This window comes from Amphiura filiformis, chromosome 5 (assembly GCF_039555335.1).
Source record: "Amphiura filiformis chromosome 5, Afil_fr2py, whole genome shotgun sequence".
Lineage (NCBI taxonomy): Eukaryota > Metazoa > Echinodermata > Ophiuroidea > Amphilepidida > Amphiuridae > Amphiura > Amphiura filiformis.
The window spans coordinates 55,297,316-55,316,938 of NC_092632.1; the positions used below are offsets into that span (position 1 = coordinate 55,297,316).

At 36.4% G+C, this 19,623-nt stretch overlaps 1 protein-coding gene across 1 annotated transcript in view; it reads right to left on the reverse strand.

Annotated features, from left to right (window-relative positions):
* LOC140153396 (tyrosine-protein phosphatase non-receptor type 4-like) overlaps window positions 1-19,623 on the reverse strand; it is a 107,387-nt gene that overhangs the window by 24,908 nt on the left and 62,856 nt on the right. The window contains 3 exon segments of the mRNA XM_072176139.1: window positions 4,029-4,195; window positions 5,562-5,714; window positions 18,581-18,668. Coding sequence (XP_072032240.1) covers window positions 4,029-4,195; window positions 5,562-5,714; window positions 18,581-18,668 — 408 coding nt within the window.

The window sequence follows — 19,623 nt, forward strand, 5'->3', positions numbered from 1 at the left end:
CTGACAGTGTCTCCGGTACCCCTAACACTGTCCTCGGTTCCCAAGACAAAGTCCTCAGTTCTCCTGATACTGTCCTCGGTACTCTTGACAGTGTCCCTGGTAATTGTGACACTGTCTTTAGTTCTCCTGACACTGTCTTCGGTACTCCTGACAGTGTCCCCAGTACTCCTGAGTGTCCCCAGTACTCCTGACAGTGTCCCCAGTATTTCTGACAGTGTCCCTGATACTCCTGATACTACCCCCGGTACTCCTGACATTGTCCTTGGTTCTCCTGAAACTGCCCTTGGTACTCCTGAAAGTGTCCCCGGTACTCCCGACAATGTCCCCTCACTCCCCTGTACTGGGGACACTGTCCTTGGTTCTCCTGACATTATCCTTGATGCTCTCGACAGTGTCCCTGGTACTCCTAACAGTGTCCCCTGTACCTGTGACACTGTCCTCAGTTCTCCTGACATTGTCCACAGTATGCTTGACAACTGTCCTTGCCCAGAAATATTACCCAGTCCACATATTACTACATAGAGCTAATAGCTTCCTCCATGAAATCTACTTAGAAAGTTCTAACATGTTGAAATCATATAGGCCAGATTACTACATAGCTTAGCTGTCTCTAATGATAGCTGCTCTGTCGCATTTTACACAAAGATTTTCACAAAATGAGCATCACATGACCTTTGACCCAAGCTGTGGTACAACATATATTATGGTTGAGCCAGCAGTTCTGACACTGACTGGTGGATTATACACAATGATATATTATTGCAGCATCTTCTTGGCTAAAGCCTGGAGGATAAATATGAATCCTACATACTTTTTAAATATGTAGGCTACATTGCAAAGATGAAAGTTAAAGTAACATTTTTCTCAAACTATCATTGAAAGCTGAAATGTCTGATATTCAGCAGACTGCAAGGCATCATACTCTAAAAAGTACATGTATAATGGAATGCAAAAGTATGATTTTTTGTTCATTTCTAAAAACTTTTTGTTTACCGAATGAGGCTTTTCTGTTAAAACTGTACTACAATTGAACTCATTATGAACAATGACGGGGGCGCAGCTTATTTTCTCAGTCATGCATACAACCAGCTTATCCAGGAAAAATCAACTGGCAACACTACAGCTAAGACAGCAAGTGCTAGTACTGGATACAGCTCAGTCAAGAAGAAGCAACCAGCCAGTAAGGTTGCAAAACGTCACTACTAATTGTGAGTACCTGGATTTGCTAAGAGAACTCTAGTAATAATTTATATAGACAATCCTGATGAATCTCTTCAATGATGTACTACAATTTTAGCTTAGGCCAAAAAAACCTGTCAACAACAACAACAACAACAACAACAACAACAACAACAACAACAACAACAACAATAACAACACAATGCCTATACTAGCAGGGGGTAAAAAGCAGGAAGTAAAAAGATTCTGAGAACCAATATAATTTTAAAACACCCACAGAATTCTGAAAAATACAACAATTTACCAACTTTTATCATAAAATTGTCATTTTCACCAAGTTTCTCGTAAAATTTGCGAATGCAGAAATCAGTATGGAGAGCCCTAAAAATCATATTTTCAGAGCGATTTTCCACAAATTGTCCACATTTGCAGATGTTTCCAGCTTGTAATGTTGTTTCTGCCCAGAATTTCTATTTTCAACTATAATTTATCAAAAAGTTTCTTAATCCTTACTAAATAAATGTGATCAAAAATGCTAAACTTATTTTGAAATTCTAAACTAATCTTGTAAAGCAATTTTTGTAATAAAAACTAGAGCGGTTCTCGACTTACGCGGTTCTCGACGCAAAGCGTCGGCCGCAATGCCTCCACCTTGAGGCGTATCATTTGAACTGGTGCAATTTCAACCCGAAATGACCTTCCAAAAATGTGGCTCTAAATGTTGAATGTACCCACCAAGTTTTTAATAAATTGACCTCAGATGACCCCTTGTGACCCCGAAATGACCTTCCAAAAATTTGGCTCTAAATGTTGAATGTACCCACCAAGTATCATGCCCATACGACAGTATTTACTAATTTGACCTCAGCTGACCCCTGGATGACCTTGGATGACCCTGAAATGACCTTCCAAAAATTAAACTTTAAATGTTGACTGTACCCACCAAGTTTCATGCCCATTTGACAGTTTGAAGTTATTTGACCTCAGATGACCCCTGGGTGACCCCGGATGACCCCAAAATGGCCGCCCAAAATTTGACTCTAAATGTTTATTGTACCCACCAAGTTTCATGCCCATACGACAGTTTTAAGTTATTTGACCTCAGATGACCCGTGGGTGACCTTGGATGACCCCAAAATGACCTTCCAAAAATTTGGCTCTAAATGTTGAATGTACCCACCAAGTATCATGCCCATACGACAGTATTTACTAATTTGACCTCAGCTGACCCCTGGATGACCTTGGATGACCCTGAAATGACCTTCCAAAAATTAAACTTTAAATGTTGACTGTACCCACCAAGTTTCATGCCCATTTGACAGTTTGAAGTTATTTGACCTCAGATGACCCCTGGGTGACCCCGGATGACCCCAAAATGGCCGTCCAAAAATTTGACTCTAAATGTTTATTGTACCCACCAAGTTTCATGCCCATACGACAGTTTTAAGTTATTTGACCTCAGATGACCCGTGGGTGACCTTGGATGACCCCAAAATGACCTTCAAAAAATTTGGTTCTAAATGTTTACAGTACCCACCAAGGTTCATGCCCATGTTTACAGTACTCATGCCCATATGACGGTTTTTGCTAATTTGACCTCAGATGACCCCTAGATGACATTGGGTGACCTTGACCCACTAACCACACCTACTGGAATTTGAAGACCGCCAATGACCATCCCTCCACCAAATTGCATCATTATACATCTTACCAGTTGGCCCATAATACGGTTTTTGCTAATTTGACCTCAGATGACCCCTAGATGACCTTGAGTGACCTTGAACCACTAACCAAACCTACTGGAATGTGAAGACCGCCAATGACCATCCCTCCACCAAATTGCATCACTTTACATCTTACCAGTTCCGAGAAATTGGACCCGCAAGCTCGGACGGACGGACGGACGGACAGATGGACGGACGGACGGACAACCAGGAAACATAATACCTCCGGTGGAGGCATAAAAAATTGATACTAAATTATACCATGTCTATAAAGCTAAACAAAATTGTCTACCATATCATTATAATGGTTTCTTTAACATAAGTTAAAACAGATGTTTTTGACCCGGAGAGAATAGGTGATATTAGTAAACTTGTCCATGCCATAATGTCCAGGTTGCAGATATTTTGTGGTCTTGTTTGGAAAGTTTAGAATGTAATTATACCCAGGAACAGTTGTATTTTATAAAGATAACACCCAAATAATGATTTAGCTTACAAAGTATCAACCCAAGTTGCTAATGTAACAGTTAAATTCCTCATTTTGGGCATAGAAAACACTTTTCAAAATGTTCAATACAATTTCCTGTGAAATAATAACATGCAATTAAATAACAATCCAGTCACATTTGTATTTTTTTCGCTGTAATAAAAAAATAACCATGTTTAACGTTGATCGGAACTCTGCATTTTACAGTTAAATGTGCCACATCCCAAGTTTGGTGGCATTTTGTAGCCTGTTAAGTGGGCAAGAATTAAATGAAAATCAATATCTGCAACAAATTACTTATTTCATGAAAGTTCATCTGTGTTGGTATAAATCATGATTTTGATTTAAACTTTTGATTCAAACACAAGGAATTAATTCCTACTCGAATTTTCAGATGGTACTCCATCTTTCATCAGCGAGTGAGTGATGAAAAGATGAAAGATGGAGTACCATCTGAAAATTCCGAGGTAGGAATTAATTCCTTGTGTTTGGATCAAAAGTTTAAATCAAAATCAAATTACTTATTTATATAGCTTGATTTGGCTTGTATGACCCCCCACCCCCCCCCCCAAAAAAACCCCATCCCAACTCCCAAGATATCTTAGGAGACGGTATTACAAGAACAAATTGTAACTTACCTATACCTGAACTTTGACCCCAGTTGGAAGAAAACTCTCTTTTTAGGTTGAGGTTGTGGTTCTACTAGTCTGAAGAAGGTGTGATGTTCTACGCAGGATTTCCATAGGTTCTTACATGCTCTATAGCTGGCCATGTTAAAACCTATTACTGTATCCCGAGTTTCACCCTGAAAAACAAAAATGAAAAATTGTATATTTTAATCAGTTAGTCTAAACATTCCCACATTTTGATCTTATCTCAAAATATGCTAGATCTGAATCTGAGACCATAATACCTTAAGGTATTATGGTCTCAGATCTGAATGGTACTTTTGAATTCCCTGAACCTCCACATGCAAAGTTCCTGCAATTTCTTGTCTGATTGCTTAGTCAGCATTATATCTCAAGATTTACTATCAGTGAGCCTTGTGAATGCATACACACTTGAAATTTGTAGGAATAACTTTAAGTGAACAATAAGTACATGAAGTATTTTCTTCATATGAAAAATTTACAAAAAGGAGGCAAAACAGAAGTGCTAAAAAGATGTGAAGTGCCATTCAATTACTAAGTGTCCATACGGGCAAAGCCCAGGCTGTAAACTTTCAGGGATGGTAACAAGTCATTTTGTGCAAGTCCAAGTCAAGTCACAAGTCATTTCTCTTACAAGTCCAAGTCAAGTTGTAAGTCAATGTTACTAAATGCAAATCAAGTCACAAGTCACTAAAATAGCGACTCGAGTCCGAGTCCAAGTCGCATAACTCGAGTCGCACAACTCTACAAACTTTTATCCATCCTCGTTAGGTTGCTTTCGGTTCCATCACTTGTGAAAATAAGTTTGTACGGCTATTCTTCTTACAAAAATGAACAAGTTTGATTTTTGATGATTTAGTGATAACTGAGTTACTTTTATCATACTTACAACCTACTTACAGACATGCTAACTTTGAAATCCAGTTTCAGTACTCAGATGACCAAAAAAATGTATTTTGCACACCAAAATGGTATTTTTGTAAATTTGTACTTTTTTACAAATCACGTTGTGCATCTTGCGCTGTGAATGTCTTTCCTATTCCTCACAATAAAACTCCATTTTGCAGCATATTCGTCCTTAAAACACGGTTTTCTTCCAGGTTTCTTCCCATCTTTGAATGCCATTATTTACTTTCTTGGTGTCACGCACGAACGAAAAGTCAAACACAAACACTCACCATGAGTGCTTTGTTGCTTAAAACCAGCATAGACCTCACATCTACGATGCCAAAATACTTTTTAAGACAAGCGCGCCGATAAGCATTGTTTACAAATATCAACCAATAAAATGACAGCTATGTTACCATGCAAGTCTATTACTGCCGCCGTTTATCTTTTTGAGGCATTACATATTATTATTTTGGTCAAGATTATCGAATACCGTATTTTTCGGGAGTTGACCGGGCGTACCACCGTATTTTTCATGTTTTACCGTACAAATTAATGAGCCAGTACTAGTTGGCATGTCTGTACTTACTTCCAGTAACAATAACTTAATGTTTCCTTTCTTATTCTACTTACCATGTCCCTTCTTTGTTGAATAAAAAACTGTTTCCTTTTGAATGATATCTTGACTATCTTTGCCCATGAGAATGTATTGATTCGAACACAATTCTGGAATACCGCTAGCCCTAGTGATGTCACACCCAGTTGTATTTCTACCCCTGATTGGTCCTGCAACAAGAAAAAAGGTAATAACATCTTAGCAAAGATATCAACAAAGGTACTGTACACTGTCCTCTAAATAACATCTCATTGAAATAAATTCATACAATTCTGTCTAAACAGATTAAAAATTTGTTGCAAGATGACGTATACATGTGTGACATTAAGCATGTGCATAGGACCTTGTGGAAAATAATATCTGCTGGACGGTTAAAATCTGTTCGGCTTATATAAGGCAGAAATTATTTGGCTTTTGTTACTACGTGGGTCAATATAGTCCCAACTCACGCTCGCATAAATTCACACAAGAGTGCTCCAGTCACACATTACGCAACATACAGCTAGCGTAAGCATTCTACCCAGCTGCATTTGTTTGTTTGTTTGTTTTTTATTAGGCAATATCATTAGAATACAAAAACAAATTATAGAGACAGAAAAATCATTACAAAGTACATCAATGTGACAAATTATTTAAAGCTTAAATTAATCAGCCACAAAGCCATTTAGGAACAAGGCACACGGACAAAAAACATGACAAGCCGGGATAACCCATTAAGCCCGCAGAAAAGGCAAGCTTATTTCCGATTAGGTCCCAAGAAAAGATGAGAGAACAACTGGGAAACCAAAAAAATGCCTACACAGTGAAATCAGACATCTCTTGACTGAGAGAGTTGCTGGCTAGATGTTGTTTGACACTTTGTTTAAATGCAGACTTGGTAGGCAATCCCTTGATGTTTGATGGGAGATCATTCCAGTCCAAAATGGCTTTGTAGTAGAATGTGTTTGAGGCGATACCTTTTACCCTAGGAACAATGAAATTGGATTCACTTGATCTGGTTCCATAAGAGTGAGCACTTGATGTTCTAGTGAAATTCTGATTAAGATAAAGTGCACCTTGACAATGGTAGATGTTAAAGACATGGTTAAGCCTCAGCTGTTTAACTCTGTCACAAATTTTCAAGAGATTCACAAGGTTTAGCTCATGTTGCCCAATGTGATCTCTGGGAGAAAGTTTCAAGATGTAACGAGCAACCTTATTTTGAGTAATTTGCAGTTTATTTTTGTGGTTCTGAGTGAGGCCACTATACCAAGATGTGCAACAGTAATCCATGTGGCACTGAATCAATGCAGAACTAAGATTTTTACGCAAAGTTTGATTGAGAATGTGAGAATGCCGGTAGAGGAACTTAAGGCGAGCAGAGGCCTTTTTGATGACAGAGTTAACCATGCTTTCACCAGACAGTGTATTGTTTATTGAAACACCAAGATACTTGATACTCTCCTGAGATTTGATAACATGATCATCATAGGCAACACAGAAGTCAGGAACTTTCTTTAACTTAGCTTTGGTGCCAAAGAGTATACATTCTGTCTTGCCAACATGAAGAGACAGTTTATTATCGACTAACCACTGATTGCATGATTTAAGATCAGAGCCAAGCCTATCAGCAACAGCCTTGGGGTCTTTGTCATATGCAATGATAACACTGTCGTCAGCATAAAGTAGTAACTTGTTCTGCACTGAAATCTCCATGTCGTTGCTGTAACACAAATACAACAAGGGGCCCAGCAGGCTACCCTGAGGGACGCCACAAGTTATAGTTTGGAGAGATGATTTAATTCCATCAATGCAGACAAGTTGCTTTCTGTTATACAGATATGACTGAAACCAACCAGAGCTGATGCCCATAGCTTCAAGCTTATCACATAATATACTATGGTTGACACTATCGAATGCTTTCTGGACATCCAGTAACATCATTCCAACATAATTTCCTTGAGAAATTTGGTATTTGACAAAGTCGGTTAAGTATATAAGGCAAGTCTCTGTTGAAAATCCTGATCTAAAACCAGACTGATACTGATAAATAAGATCTTTATGTGTCAAATAATCCTTAACCTGTACATAAACACTCTTTTCCAAGATCTTTGAAACACATGCATGCCATTCTATATCAATACACAGTGTTATGAGTCCTATTTTTTTCCACCTTATATAAGCCGGACATACTTTAGCAGTACACTAATTTGTAAATTTGTGATTCTGCAAAAAATTATAACACATTGCATTGAATTGTGTACACCCAACAGTTAAATTTTCCAACCTTTCTGTATCGGTGAGACAATTAACTCACATGCATATAAACAGATACAATGTCCAAACATCATTTACAATTAAATTAGATTTCGGTAGACATCTACCATAGATGGCCGTGTGTTGCATTGTCAGGGAATAATGCATGCTTAATTCAGACTATATAATGACAATGTTGCTGTTTGGTCTATATCCACCGAGCATCCGCTGAACAAAAACTGACAAATTATTACCTTTTCAAATCATGTTGCATTCAAAGTAATTTCTACAGTCTACAAATTAAAGAACATGGTATCCCCTTGTCGCAAAATTGCATGGACAAAACAAATTATTACCTGATACCTGTTTTGATTTAGTGTGTGGCGCGTATTATTTGGGGTCACTGTGTTTGGGAGTAAGAGGTGTGCTTAGGAGCCGAGTGGGGTGTGTGTGAGTGTGGTGTGATGGGGTGAGTGTGGAGATAAGCTTTTATAATTACATGTATGTGCAATATAATATTTTATGTTTTTCTTATGCTTATTTCTTGTAATATTGTATTTTAATAACTTTTATGTGTAATAATAGTAAATGATTTTATGTTTTAAGATTGTAAACAGTAACACAATTTGGCTATTTGCCACGATGTTATTTTGAATAAATATGAAATGAAATAAAATGAAATGAATGAACTTCTATCCAGTTAGTGGGTTTTTAGCGTTTTAGTGGGTTTTTAATGTTATGAATTCCTGTCGTAAAAGCCTATCCCACAATTCTATCCAGTTCATTGCCAAAAATACTAAAAAAACCTGAACATTCAAAGAACTAAATACATCACTTTTGCATGAAATGCACTTACATTGTACAGATGCAATTTCATATTATTCGATGATAATGTCTGGTATTACCAATAAATACTCGCTTATGCGGGTCGCCATATTGAATTTGAACCTTGAATTATTCTCGAAATTTAGAAACAAAAACTTGTTCTTACTTAAAAAGGGTTCTACTTAATAATATAGGAAGTACCAAAATAACAACAAGGATAGCTTTCAATGCCAAGCCCCTTCACTGAGGAACTCTTGTGTAGGACTTAATGAGAGGAAGCAGCTACTGCTTATATGATACTATATGGGGTGTCAGCTTTTGAATTTGTCACAAATATCCACTATGTCACTTCATGATGGCTGATGACCACTAGTTAAAGACCCATTCAGTGATCCCAGCGCAAGTGTGAAAAAATTAAAACTGTTTATAAATGGCTTAAAAGTCATTCAAATTGTCATTTGGTATTTTTGAAATGACAAATTTGGCAAAAAAAGAAGAAAACAGCAGTACTGACTAAGTTGAAGCCCCATTCAAATACATGCAGCTAATTTAGATACTGTCAGTATCTAAATTACAGATTTGTGTAAAATGTCTTATCTTTTCTTAAATACACAGCTTTCGGCTGAACCATTCGCAGGCTATGTTAGCACATCTATGACAATGACAAAGGTACCAAAATCTGAATTTTGATGATTTTTAAAATCGTCCGGACGAGCAAATCACTGAATGGGTCTTTAACTAAAATATACTGTGCACAAAGAGTATCCTTACACTTGAAAAGAACCAAAATTTAAAACTATACAATAATTAGGTAGATATATGTTTTCAAAATCTCATTATTATTTACAGATTGCAGTAGATCCAAGTAGGTGTCAAAGTGTGCAAAAATAAGATCTATTGAAAACAATTACCAAATTATTCTTTTGTTTCAATTAATGGGCTCATTTCCAAGTAAAAAGATACTTTTAAATAATGTAGAAAATCTCCCTCCAACACACATTTTTTCCATTTAAATAATCATCACATGACATTTTAATATCACTGAATATTGGTGATTCTCTCTCAAAGTTTACAAAACTGGTAAAAATCAATGTTTGGCCTAAAATGTCCACGATGTATGATTAAAATGCACTTTATGCATTGTGAGCTGTACAGCTGTTGTGTGACTCACAAAAAAACACAATTGCATATCATAATAATTTGATTTGCTTGGCATAATAATTATTCAGAGCGCCAACCCATGAATTAAGTACACAAACTGTGTAATTCACATTTTGTGCTACTGTTGAAGGTGGGTGATCCACTGACAGCTTCATCTCCTTACTTCACGCTTTATGAGATCTTGGCATCTTCAGGTGTGTTTCTTTCACTAGGATCCACAACATTCTCATCTATTAGGGCACAGTTCTTTAACCCCAATACCATTTGTACATTCATTGAATGACCTTTGAAAATTTGAGTACAAAAACTCATACTCTGCAACTTGAGGGCAAATTTTGCCCTATTATTGTTTAATTGAGGTTATTGAACTATGCTATTGGAATGAGGCTAGTGTGGTCCATAGTGTTTTGTTTCAAGCAACAAACATTTTTTTCAGCATCACTTACAAGATGTGTTCAAAATACAAATTTTTAAAAAGTCACTTAAGACATCTACCATAAAAACTCAATAATTAGCATATTTGCTTACTATCAAGCACTTTTAAAACATGCAAACATGAAGAGCTCCATCCACAAAAAAGTATAGGGTTTTGAGCAAATCATCGATACACAAAGTTGTATACGAACAAGTAAACCTGCAAATGTGTGTCTCAACCCCATTAGCTCAGTTGGTAAAGCGCAGGACTTTGGTACAATTTCATGTTTTCAAAAGCGCTCGATAGTAATAATTAACTCAATTATTAAAAATGCCTCCCTTGGCCCCCATGGACCAGATTGTGTCACATATGCTAACTATTGAGTTTTTACGGTAGTTGTGTCCAACTTAGTTATAGCTGTTTGATATACCAGTTGCCCCTTCCTTAGTTTTAAATTAGCCAATGACATGCTATTTAAGTTGATTGACAAGATCTATGGTTGCTTGGTAATTTATTGTGGTGACAAGTATAATTATTGTATCTCTTAAAAGCTTTTGATACACTCAACAAGTTACGCCCAGGACGGTGAGGCTTACAGTACTCAGAAAATTATTGCAACAATTATTAATAGGTGGAGAACCTTCAAATTTTGATGCTGTTGTTGTTGTGATGACAAAATTGTCTGCAAAAATATCTTTTGGTGAATTCGGTGAAATAAGGTTAGAGTGCAATGGACCACATCCATTGCCTGAAATAGGGTATGGAACTTAAAAAAAAAAGAAAAAAAGCGCAGTGATTTATAGTGCGCTATGCACAGGCACAACGCCTAGACGTTGATCCACAAGCCTCAGCACACTTTACTATTAAAGAATGTGCAATTTATCTCTTCCTCACATTATATACACTTGATATAATAATACCAAAAAAAAAAAAAGATTACATCACTATTCCCTGAAATAAATGAAATAATATCACCTCGCTGTTTGAATAGGATTGTGACTTTCGCCTATAGACCCTATGTAATAAACCAACTGGAAGGGTGTAACAGTTCCAGTTGACAGAGGGACAGGTCTCTTGTTCGATTCCACATCCATTCATACCTATCACCTGTTTTATTGTAGCATCATGCAAATTACCCTGTGGTACCTTATGGAGGCCAGATTTTATTTAAATGAGGATATCTCTGTCATGAGTGACATCATATTGCATACCCTCTAAAAGATAGGCATAACATTTATAAATAGCCTAGACTGTGACCTTCATCAAAACCTCATTTGATACACTCTTATCAGAAGTGTATGACATAGCTTCACGTTGAACCTCTATAATATCCTCTGACTTATTCAGTTTAATCAAACATCTACATTGACAACATAAATAGTCATAGTTAGCTAGCCAGTGCTAACTCATCAGAGTGCAGATGACAGTCAGGAAATGAGTAAACTCTATTACCACTGACTGACAAACCAACCGGCAAATATTTCCCCAATACTGAATCACAAACAATATACCACATATATGTGGGTTGTGTGATGAGAGGTAGATAGATGTACCCCTATTCCACAGCACGGTGTATGTAGACAGTGGCGGCGCCAGGAATTTTCACTGGGGGGGAAAGTGGATTTTGGGTGAGGGGGAGGGTAAAATTGTCGCAAAAAGTGGTGATTTTTTCGTAATTTTGAGGTTTTTACTGGGTGAACCCCCTCCATGGCACTGCCCCTGTGTGTAGGTCTAACTTGCAGGTCACAAGTGCTGCACTCTTTCCCATTTCTCATTTGATTGTAATAGATGTTACCTATAATTTGGTTCATCTCAAGTTTGGTAGTGACGTATGTGCGTATTTTGCTCGCCGCAGTATCGAATCGCGCGCGGAAAGTTAAACGCTTATGGCGCAACCGCGAAAAAGCATTGACGTCACTACCAAACTTGAGGTGAACCAAATTATAGATGACCTGTTACCCAATTTCCTTTATACCTATGAGGAACCCTTGACCTAGAATCACTTCATTTGGAGGGAAGGGGCTTTGTTACCAAACTTTTGTTTAATATTTCTAGGATTTCATCAATCTTTTGGTTTGTCCCCATAAAAACCATCTGTACTTGATAAATCACATCATAACAATAAGGGAAATTAATCACTGCTACAGCAGACATGTGGGCTCAAAGTCAATACACCAACACTCTGTACTTGAATCCACAATAATATTTTCTGTCACCATATGAGTCTGTACACATCAATGCAATATGGCTTTTTTGCTATATGGCGTACTACATTGTGAACAGTACTTGCAAACGTGGACACAAACTTTACCTTTTTACTATCCAACCACACACAAGTTATATCATCTTTATTTGTCCCAGCATGGACTGATACTATAGCCTAAATTGGACATTGTTTATAATGCATTTTTATATGTATCTGCGATCTATCAACACCGTCTGGCAAGCGTGGATGACCTGCAGTTCTTGTGTGTCCACTGTTGCACAGTGTTTTCTCACCTGTGTGTACCACTTGGATGGTATTTGGAAATCACACAGGCAGGAACATAAAGTACACACACTTGTTTGAATTCAGCATGTAAGACTGTCATCACTCTTACGTCCACCCACACACACCACAAGTATAGAATCCAGGGAATATACTATGCTAGCTAGCATAAAAACCATGCTATAAGGGTCACTGATTTACATCTTTCTTATCCTCTATGACTCAGGTTCCTATAACTATGTGTGGGTACTGGTGATTAAAGACAACATAATCAATCTAACATCTCACTTATAGTATATCCCAGATAATAGCTCATTAACATTATAACTTTAAAAACTTTTAACAAACTGTTTTACAGGTCTGCCCGACCCACATTTTATATTTTTGGATTTTTTTTTTTACTGTATGCAATTAAAAACACCCATTTTATGGTTGTAGTATATTGATTTTGATTAAAATAGAATTTTGCAGTTCTCAGCTTGCGCGGTTCTAGACGCAAAGTGTTGGCCGCAATGCCTTCACCTTGATGCACATCATTTTAACTGCAGGGGAGGGGAGAGATCCTAACAGAGTGATGCCTTCAAAAATCATCAGGTGTGGAAAATGTCCATATGCCTCATTCCACCAGGTTTTGCTATCATACGCCTTGATAGTTTCAAAAAATCATTATCACAAGTTTTCATGTATGCAAATGAGCTACCAACAAAAACCAAATGGAATTTGAAGCCTGCCAATTGCCTTCCTTCCAAGTCACATCACTCTATGCCATACCAGTTCTGAGAAATTGCATTTGTAAAACTTGGGCAAACTGAATGACAAATTGTGATGGTGATGTTACCTATGTAATGAGATATCTTGGATAGTGCAAACTATTCTTGATTTGAATTGATTCTGCAAGACCTACAATTTGAGACCATCTTGGTTATTAAAAATAACAGAATTGTTTTGATTTTGAGCCCTGTGGAGCCCTAAATATGACCCTTGACCTTTATGCTCATCGCTAAAAAGACTTTACTTTTTCTGAATCATTTCGCCAGAGAAATACTTACTGTAGTTTTAAACAAAATTTGGGTATTTTGAAATTTGACCCTGTATAACTCTTTTTGGAGCAAGGTGCATTTTGTCTAGAATTTCACATTCTTTTGTAGCTCGATTCCATACCTAATAACAAAATGCACAACATTTGAAAATCACATGCTTTGGAACTGAACTAATTTGTTTAAAACATAATAAGTGTAGATTCATAAATAATTTGTAAATGGAAAAACTGATGCCTACTTAAACTTATAAACTACCTAAATTTTAACTTGCCACAAGTACTTTCACTTACTAGTATGTCCTTTACCTGTTTAGTAGAACACTACACTTTATATTTGTGCATGTTGTTACATGGCTCTGCTTTGCCAGGTAGATTGGCTGTATATATGGATTGCAATCAGCAGATTTGTAACAGAAACTGCAACATGTCATTCTTACAAAGCTGGCAATTTTTAGCATAAAATATTAATCATCAGGTTCAAGCAAGGTTATCAGTTCTTGTGCAAAAATAGGTGACCTTATTTTAATCTTCTCCAAATTGTTATCCTCTAATTTGAGAAAGAAATGACAAAATGGCAATCCCGAAAACTTAAACAGGTGATTCTCTTTGTCTTAGATAATGAGGATAATATGATTATAATAAGATCTTTGAAAAACTTAGGCATGGTTCAATTCTGCACTCTCAACCATAAACTTCGTCAAATACAGGGTCCCCAACTAGATTTTATCCGTAACCCAAATGAACCGTACCAAATAACTAATAATCTTTACTGGGTGGTCTGCTGGCATTGAGCCAAGTTAATTTTATTTTCAAGAGAAACTGGTTTTTGTTGTGTTGTTTATTTACACTTTCTATACTTTCCACCCAGTAGATAAGCTACAAACACCAAGTGAATTGGGCTATATCTTCCAAGAGGATTGTCTATCATTGTCCCTGCTTTCACAGGTATGAGAAAGCAATTGTCTGTGACCATTCAACTTCCATACTAAAGTGTTTGATGATAAGTCACATCACTAAAATGTAGCACTTTGGATTTTGTTTGAAACACACTTGCCAGCTGTATCTGTATCTATCTACTGCAGGTTTCCCTCAGTTGGCTTTCCCTTGCATTACCCAACATTAGACACACGCCTACTGTGTTATCACCTATGTCAGATGACGCTCAATGTCACCACAAAAAAATCCTCTCTTCAACACCGCTGATCTGACATTTTGATAACTATTGCAATTCCAGAAAATTGTGGAACTAATTTCTCAAATTAATATTTTTCTTCAAGGGTGGAATAGTGTATTAATTCTATCGTGTCAAGAATCTACATTTGTGAAAGGGTCAAATTTGTCATCTTCAAAATAATCAAAATATTAAGATATGCATGTTAATATCTTGAGATTTTTTTTTTTTCATTCTGCATTATATTTCTTTTTTTAGTAAGGCCTGTTTTTGGAACTTGCATATAGTTTTATGATACAAACACTGGCTGTATTGGTTAGCCTATTCAACTTCTTTAAGAAACTTATATTTCCCATATCAATCACAAGTTTCAAAAAGATGTTCAGCTCTTGCCAAAGAAAAATTACAATAATCTTCATTCTGCACTATATCTTTTTTTAGTAAGACTCGTTTTTGGAACTTATGCATAGTTTTACGATAGAAACATCGGCTGTATTGGTTAGCCTATTCAACCTCTTTAAGAAACTTTCCCATATCAATGACAAGTTTCAAAAAGATGTTCAGCTCTTGCCAAAGAAAAATTACAATAATCTTCCAATAATGAAATGACATTTAAATCCTAAAAACACCATAATCCAGAAAGTTCAACATGTACTGGACACGTTGAATTTTCACCATTAGCACCTACAGTGCAATCCTATTCAACCAACTGCAATGTGGCAGGTGAGTGGGCTAATCACACACTCTCTGCTTTTTAACCAAACTTGCTGACAAGTTTGGCTGCAGAATCCATTTCGCAAGTCATGGTAGACATCTAATAATTTGTAATAATTGCTATAAATAAATCACAATTTCTATATAAATTAAATCACCAACATTATTACGTAACCTTGATAAGACCTGTCACCTGACCAATGACATGAAGTTGTTAAATTTCATGTGGAAAGTGTAGAAAACAAAATTTTCATGCAATGCCTTGTGCAACTTATTATCGCTGTTAAATGTCAACAGAAACCAGCAATGGTATGCGCAAAGGGCGCCGGGGGGCTGTGGCCCCTACTATTACTGGGAAATGCACCCATTTGGAAATTTGGGTTTGCCTATAACAGTGAGCGAAAGTTTTTTTTATCTGAAAATACCCCCTAATTTCGCAAAATTTCCAAAGAGCATGAGTACCTGCGGATACACGGAGTGCCGGAACTGGGGTTTGTGGTCCCGCATTTGAGACCCATGTTCATTCCTCTTTTTTCCACAAGATTTTCCCAGGTTTATGTTTTCTATATATATTATTTAATATCTATTCCCTGTTTTTTTAACCACCAATTAGACATCTGACGTTTTTCTAGAGATTTTGACATATTTTTAAAATCTTCTTTCACTAGATTTTCTCAGCTTTAAGTTTTAAATCATATTAACATTAACACTTGATTAAACTGGTAAACAAATCGAATAACATAAAAATATATTTAATAATTATTATTATCTAATCTACATTATCAACTAATTATAAACCTGACATTTTACTGGTGAGTTTGGCCCCCCCCAAAAAAAATCCCTTGCCTATCTGCAACAAGTGCAATATGTAGTACATAATAAAGCCCCCCCCCCCAATATTTGCGCAGATGTTCAACAGGTCACTTTGAGGCCACTGGTGATGAGTCACAAAACTCTTTCTATTACTACAGGCATAGAGTGACTATAATTAATCAAGCCATGGTTATTTTTGATACCTAAAATGATAACACTAAATCATTGGGAGAATGCAAGAACATCATGTAACAAAATGAAATTGAATTTTCACAATGTAAGTATACCTTTATATGTTGATACTGATCAATGCAAACTCGGACTGTGAGTTCGCATTGATAAGTGTTCAGCATCTGGATGAGGACTAAGCAGACATAAAACTGACCATAACAACAAACAATGAAAAACCATAAATACACAAGCTTCACCATTTTCTGGGAATTTGATCCAAAAATGATACTGGAAACACTGAAAAAGTGAACCAAAAATGCTGAAATTCACTAAACCCTTAAAACACTGAAATTTGTTGTGCCTGATAACATTAGCCTAGAAGTACCGTCAAATGCAATTAGTTTGAATGTTTTCATGTATACAATATCAGATTACAGCCATAAACATACAATCTTTTTAATTAAAGTCTGTTAAATTCTGTCAAACCCGATGTTGGCATGGCCCGCCATATACACCTGTCAAACCCGATGTTGGCATATACACCAAGTTGGAATCAGCCAAATTGGTTGTGTTTTTAGGAAAACACAGCATTTGAATAATTATATTTTACAAAAATAGAGCTTCATGGATAAACCCCATTATTTTGGCATAAAATTATAGAAAACCTTCCTGACATTTATTAATATTAGTCAATCCATTACAAACAAAATTCCTTGGGACTTGTTTTTACTTGGTAAAGATTCAACGGGGTTCCAGATGGACATTGAATTTACACACATTACCAACAAATTTCTATTATACCTGTACACCGAGAACTCCCAACAATCATCTTTATTGAACGATTTTCTAAAATACTACTGTCATCCTTGTCATCACCTTTGTTCAAGCAATAACAGATAATTCAGCGGAGGGAATCCGTTGCCACTCTCCTAATCTGGATTAAGACGTTGACGGAATCTCCTTTCCGGATGAAGGAATCTGCTGCTCAGCTTACAGTTTGACTGAGATAGTTGGTTTGGGGGTCTAGCTTTTGAAGTGCCAAAGCACAAACTTATGTGTGTCAAGTTCACACGGAAATGGCTCCTTATCATGCAAAACTGGATCCTACTGCATGAAGTGTCTCTTTGTAACTAACCAAAGTAGCTATTAATCAGAAAAAATTTAAATCAACCTCTGTGTAATAGCTGATGGCACTACCCCTTTAGAGGAATGAACCATATACTATGACTATTGGTTTCACGCATGGCCTATCAAGCAAATTAACTGAAGGCAATTTTGTGCAAATTTTGTTTAAAGACTACCTACTCCCTATTCCAGAAAATACAGCACTAATTTTTTTTGATTAAAAACATATCCTGTTTTGCCAAATGAAACATAGCTAAATCTCAATCCTTTATTTAGCTCTAACTGGCAATGAAAGTCAAATTTGATTAGTTTTCCAATTTGAGTGGAAATGGGCCAAAAACATGTAATTTTACATGATTTCATACAATTTCAGTCGCAAAATTCAAAGACTTAGCACAAGTCTAAGCATTCAATATGTAGTTTGGCTTTGAGTTTGCTCATGAATTTAATATTTTATGTTAATTTTGATAATTGGTTACAAAAGATATTTCATGCATTTTCCAAAAATTAGAATGCATAATCTGAAATTAGTCTTAGATCAAGTCTTTGGGGTTGATTGTCACAGCATTCCAAAACAGCTTAAAAATGCACATTTTTGTCCCTTCCAAAATATTAAAATTTGACATTTACTGCCAGTTACAGCTAACTAAAGGATTAGGATTTAGCCATGTTTCATTTGGCAAAACAGGATAATATATATTTTTATCCCAAAAAATTAGTGCTGTATTTTTATGAAATAGGGAATATTAATACTATCAAAATCCAACTTATATTCACTATTAAAAAAACCCTTCAACATTATTGCAGTGAGTTAACAGTTTGCTTGATCCGGTCAGCTAGAAGAAGGCATGCATGAATGTCAGCATGCAATAAGCTTACCCTTGCAGGATGTATATCTACACCATACATTTCAAGATTTTTCACTTTGTTGAGGAAGTTGAATTCCGCATCAGCCGGTAATTGACCACTGTGAATAGAAAACAAAACAGAAACCGATGTCAAAAGTTGTGCTGAAATTTAAATGTCAGTTTAGGTGTTATGTTTTGACATGGAATCAGGATATACATTAGTTTTGGTGCGCTTGAAAAGATAATTTTTACTAACTATTATACGTAATAATTATTCTGACTGGATGACAATTAAAGCTTTCAAATTTTGAGAAGTGATGAAATTCTAAATCAATGCAATGGGCAAAAATATAGTGACAATGAAATACAAAGACATTTAAGATTTATCTGCATTCTGTCAATGAAACCGTCACATTAAAGTCTCAAAACATGCCAAAGCAGCACCCTACGATGGAATCTACTCCTCTTGCTACTCTTTGCAGGCTCTGGCTCAAAGGCAAGACAATAAAGAATAACAAAAGGTAATACAAGGCCTGGTATTTGGTTTAAGGATTGATTAAAATGATTACCATTAATTTTGAAGAATTCATTACAGAAGGAGTCTTGCTGAACTGGGTCTCAAATATGGACAAGCCTTCTTCTGGTCCATTTTATGACGTTTTAAGCATTCTCTTGGCTCGGGCTGACGTCACACGGGGGAAAGCCTTGTAAAACCAGTGTGCACATGTGCAGTTCCCCTCAGTCGAGCTAGTTACTATGTGTGCGCTTGTGCAAAGGGGCAATGTTCCCGGATGTCCGCCCCAGTGTATGCCGGTTTAATTTTGACGGGCAATTTCTACTTTATTTTGCACAATAATATTCTCAAACATATATCTGTTTTTCACTTCCCAAAATAACCTTAATTCACCTCCACTTTTCACACATGTTGTCAATGATTTGAAAGGAAGCCATAAAACAACAACATCCCTTTGTGGCTGATGCTCTTCCTATAGCCTTAAGCACAAGTTGACGACATCAAAATAATATCACAAATCGCACTCAACATATATATGCTATTTTAAACGACAACTGGAT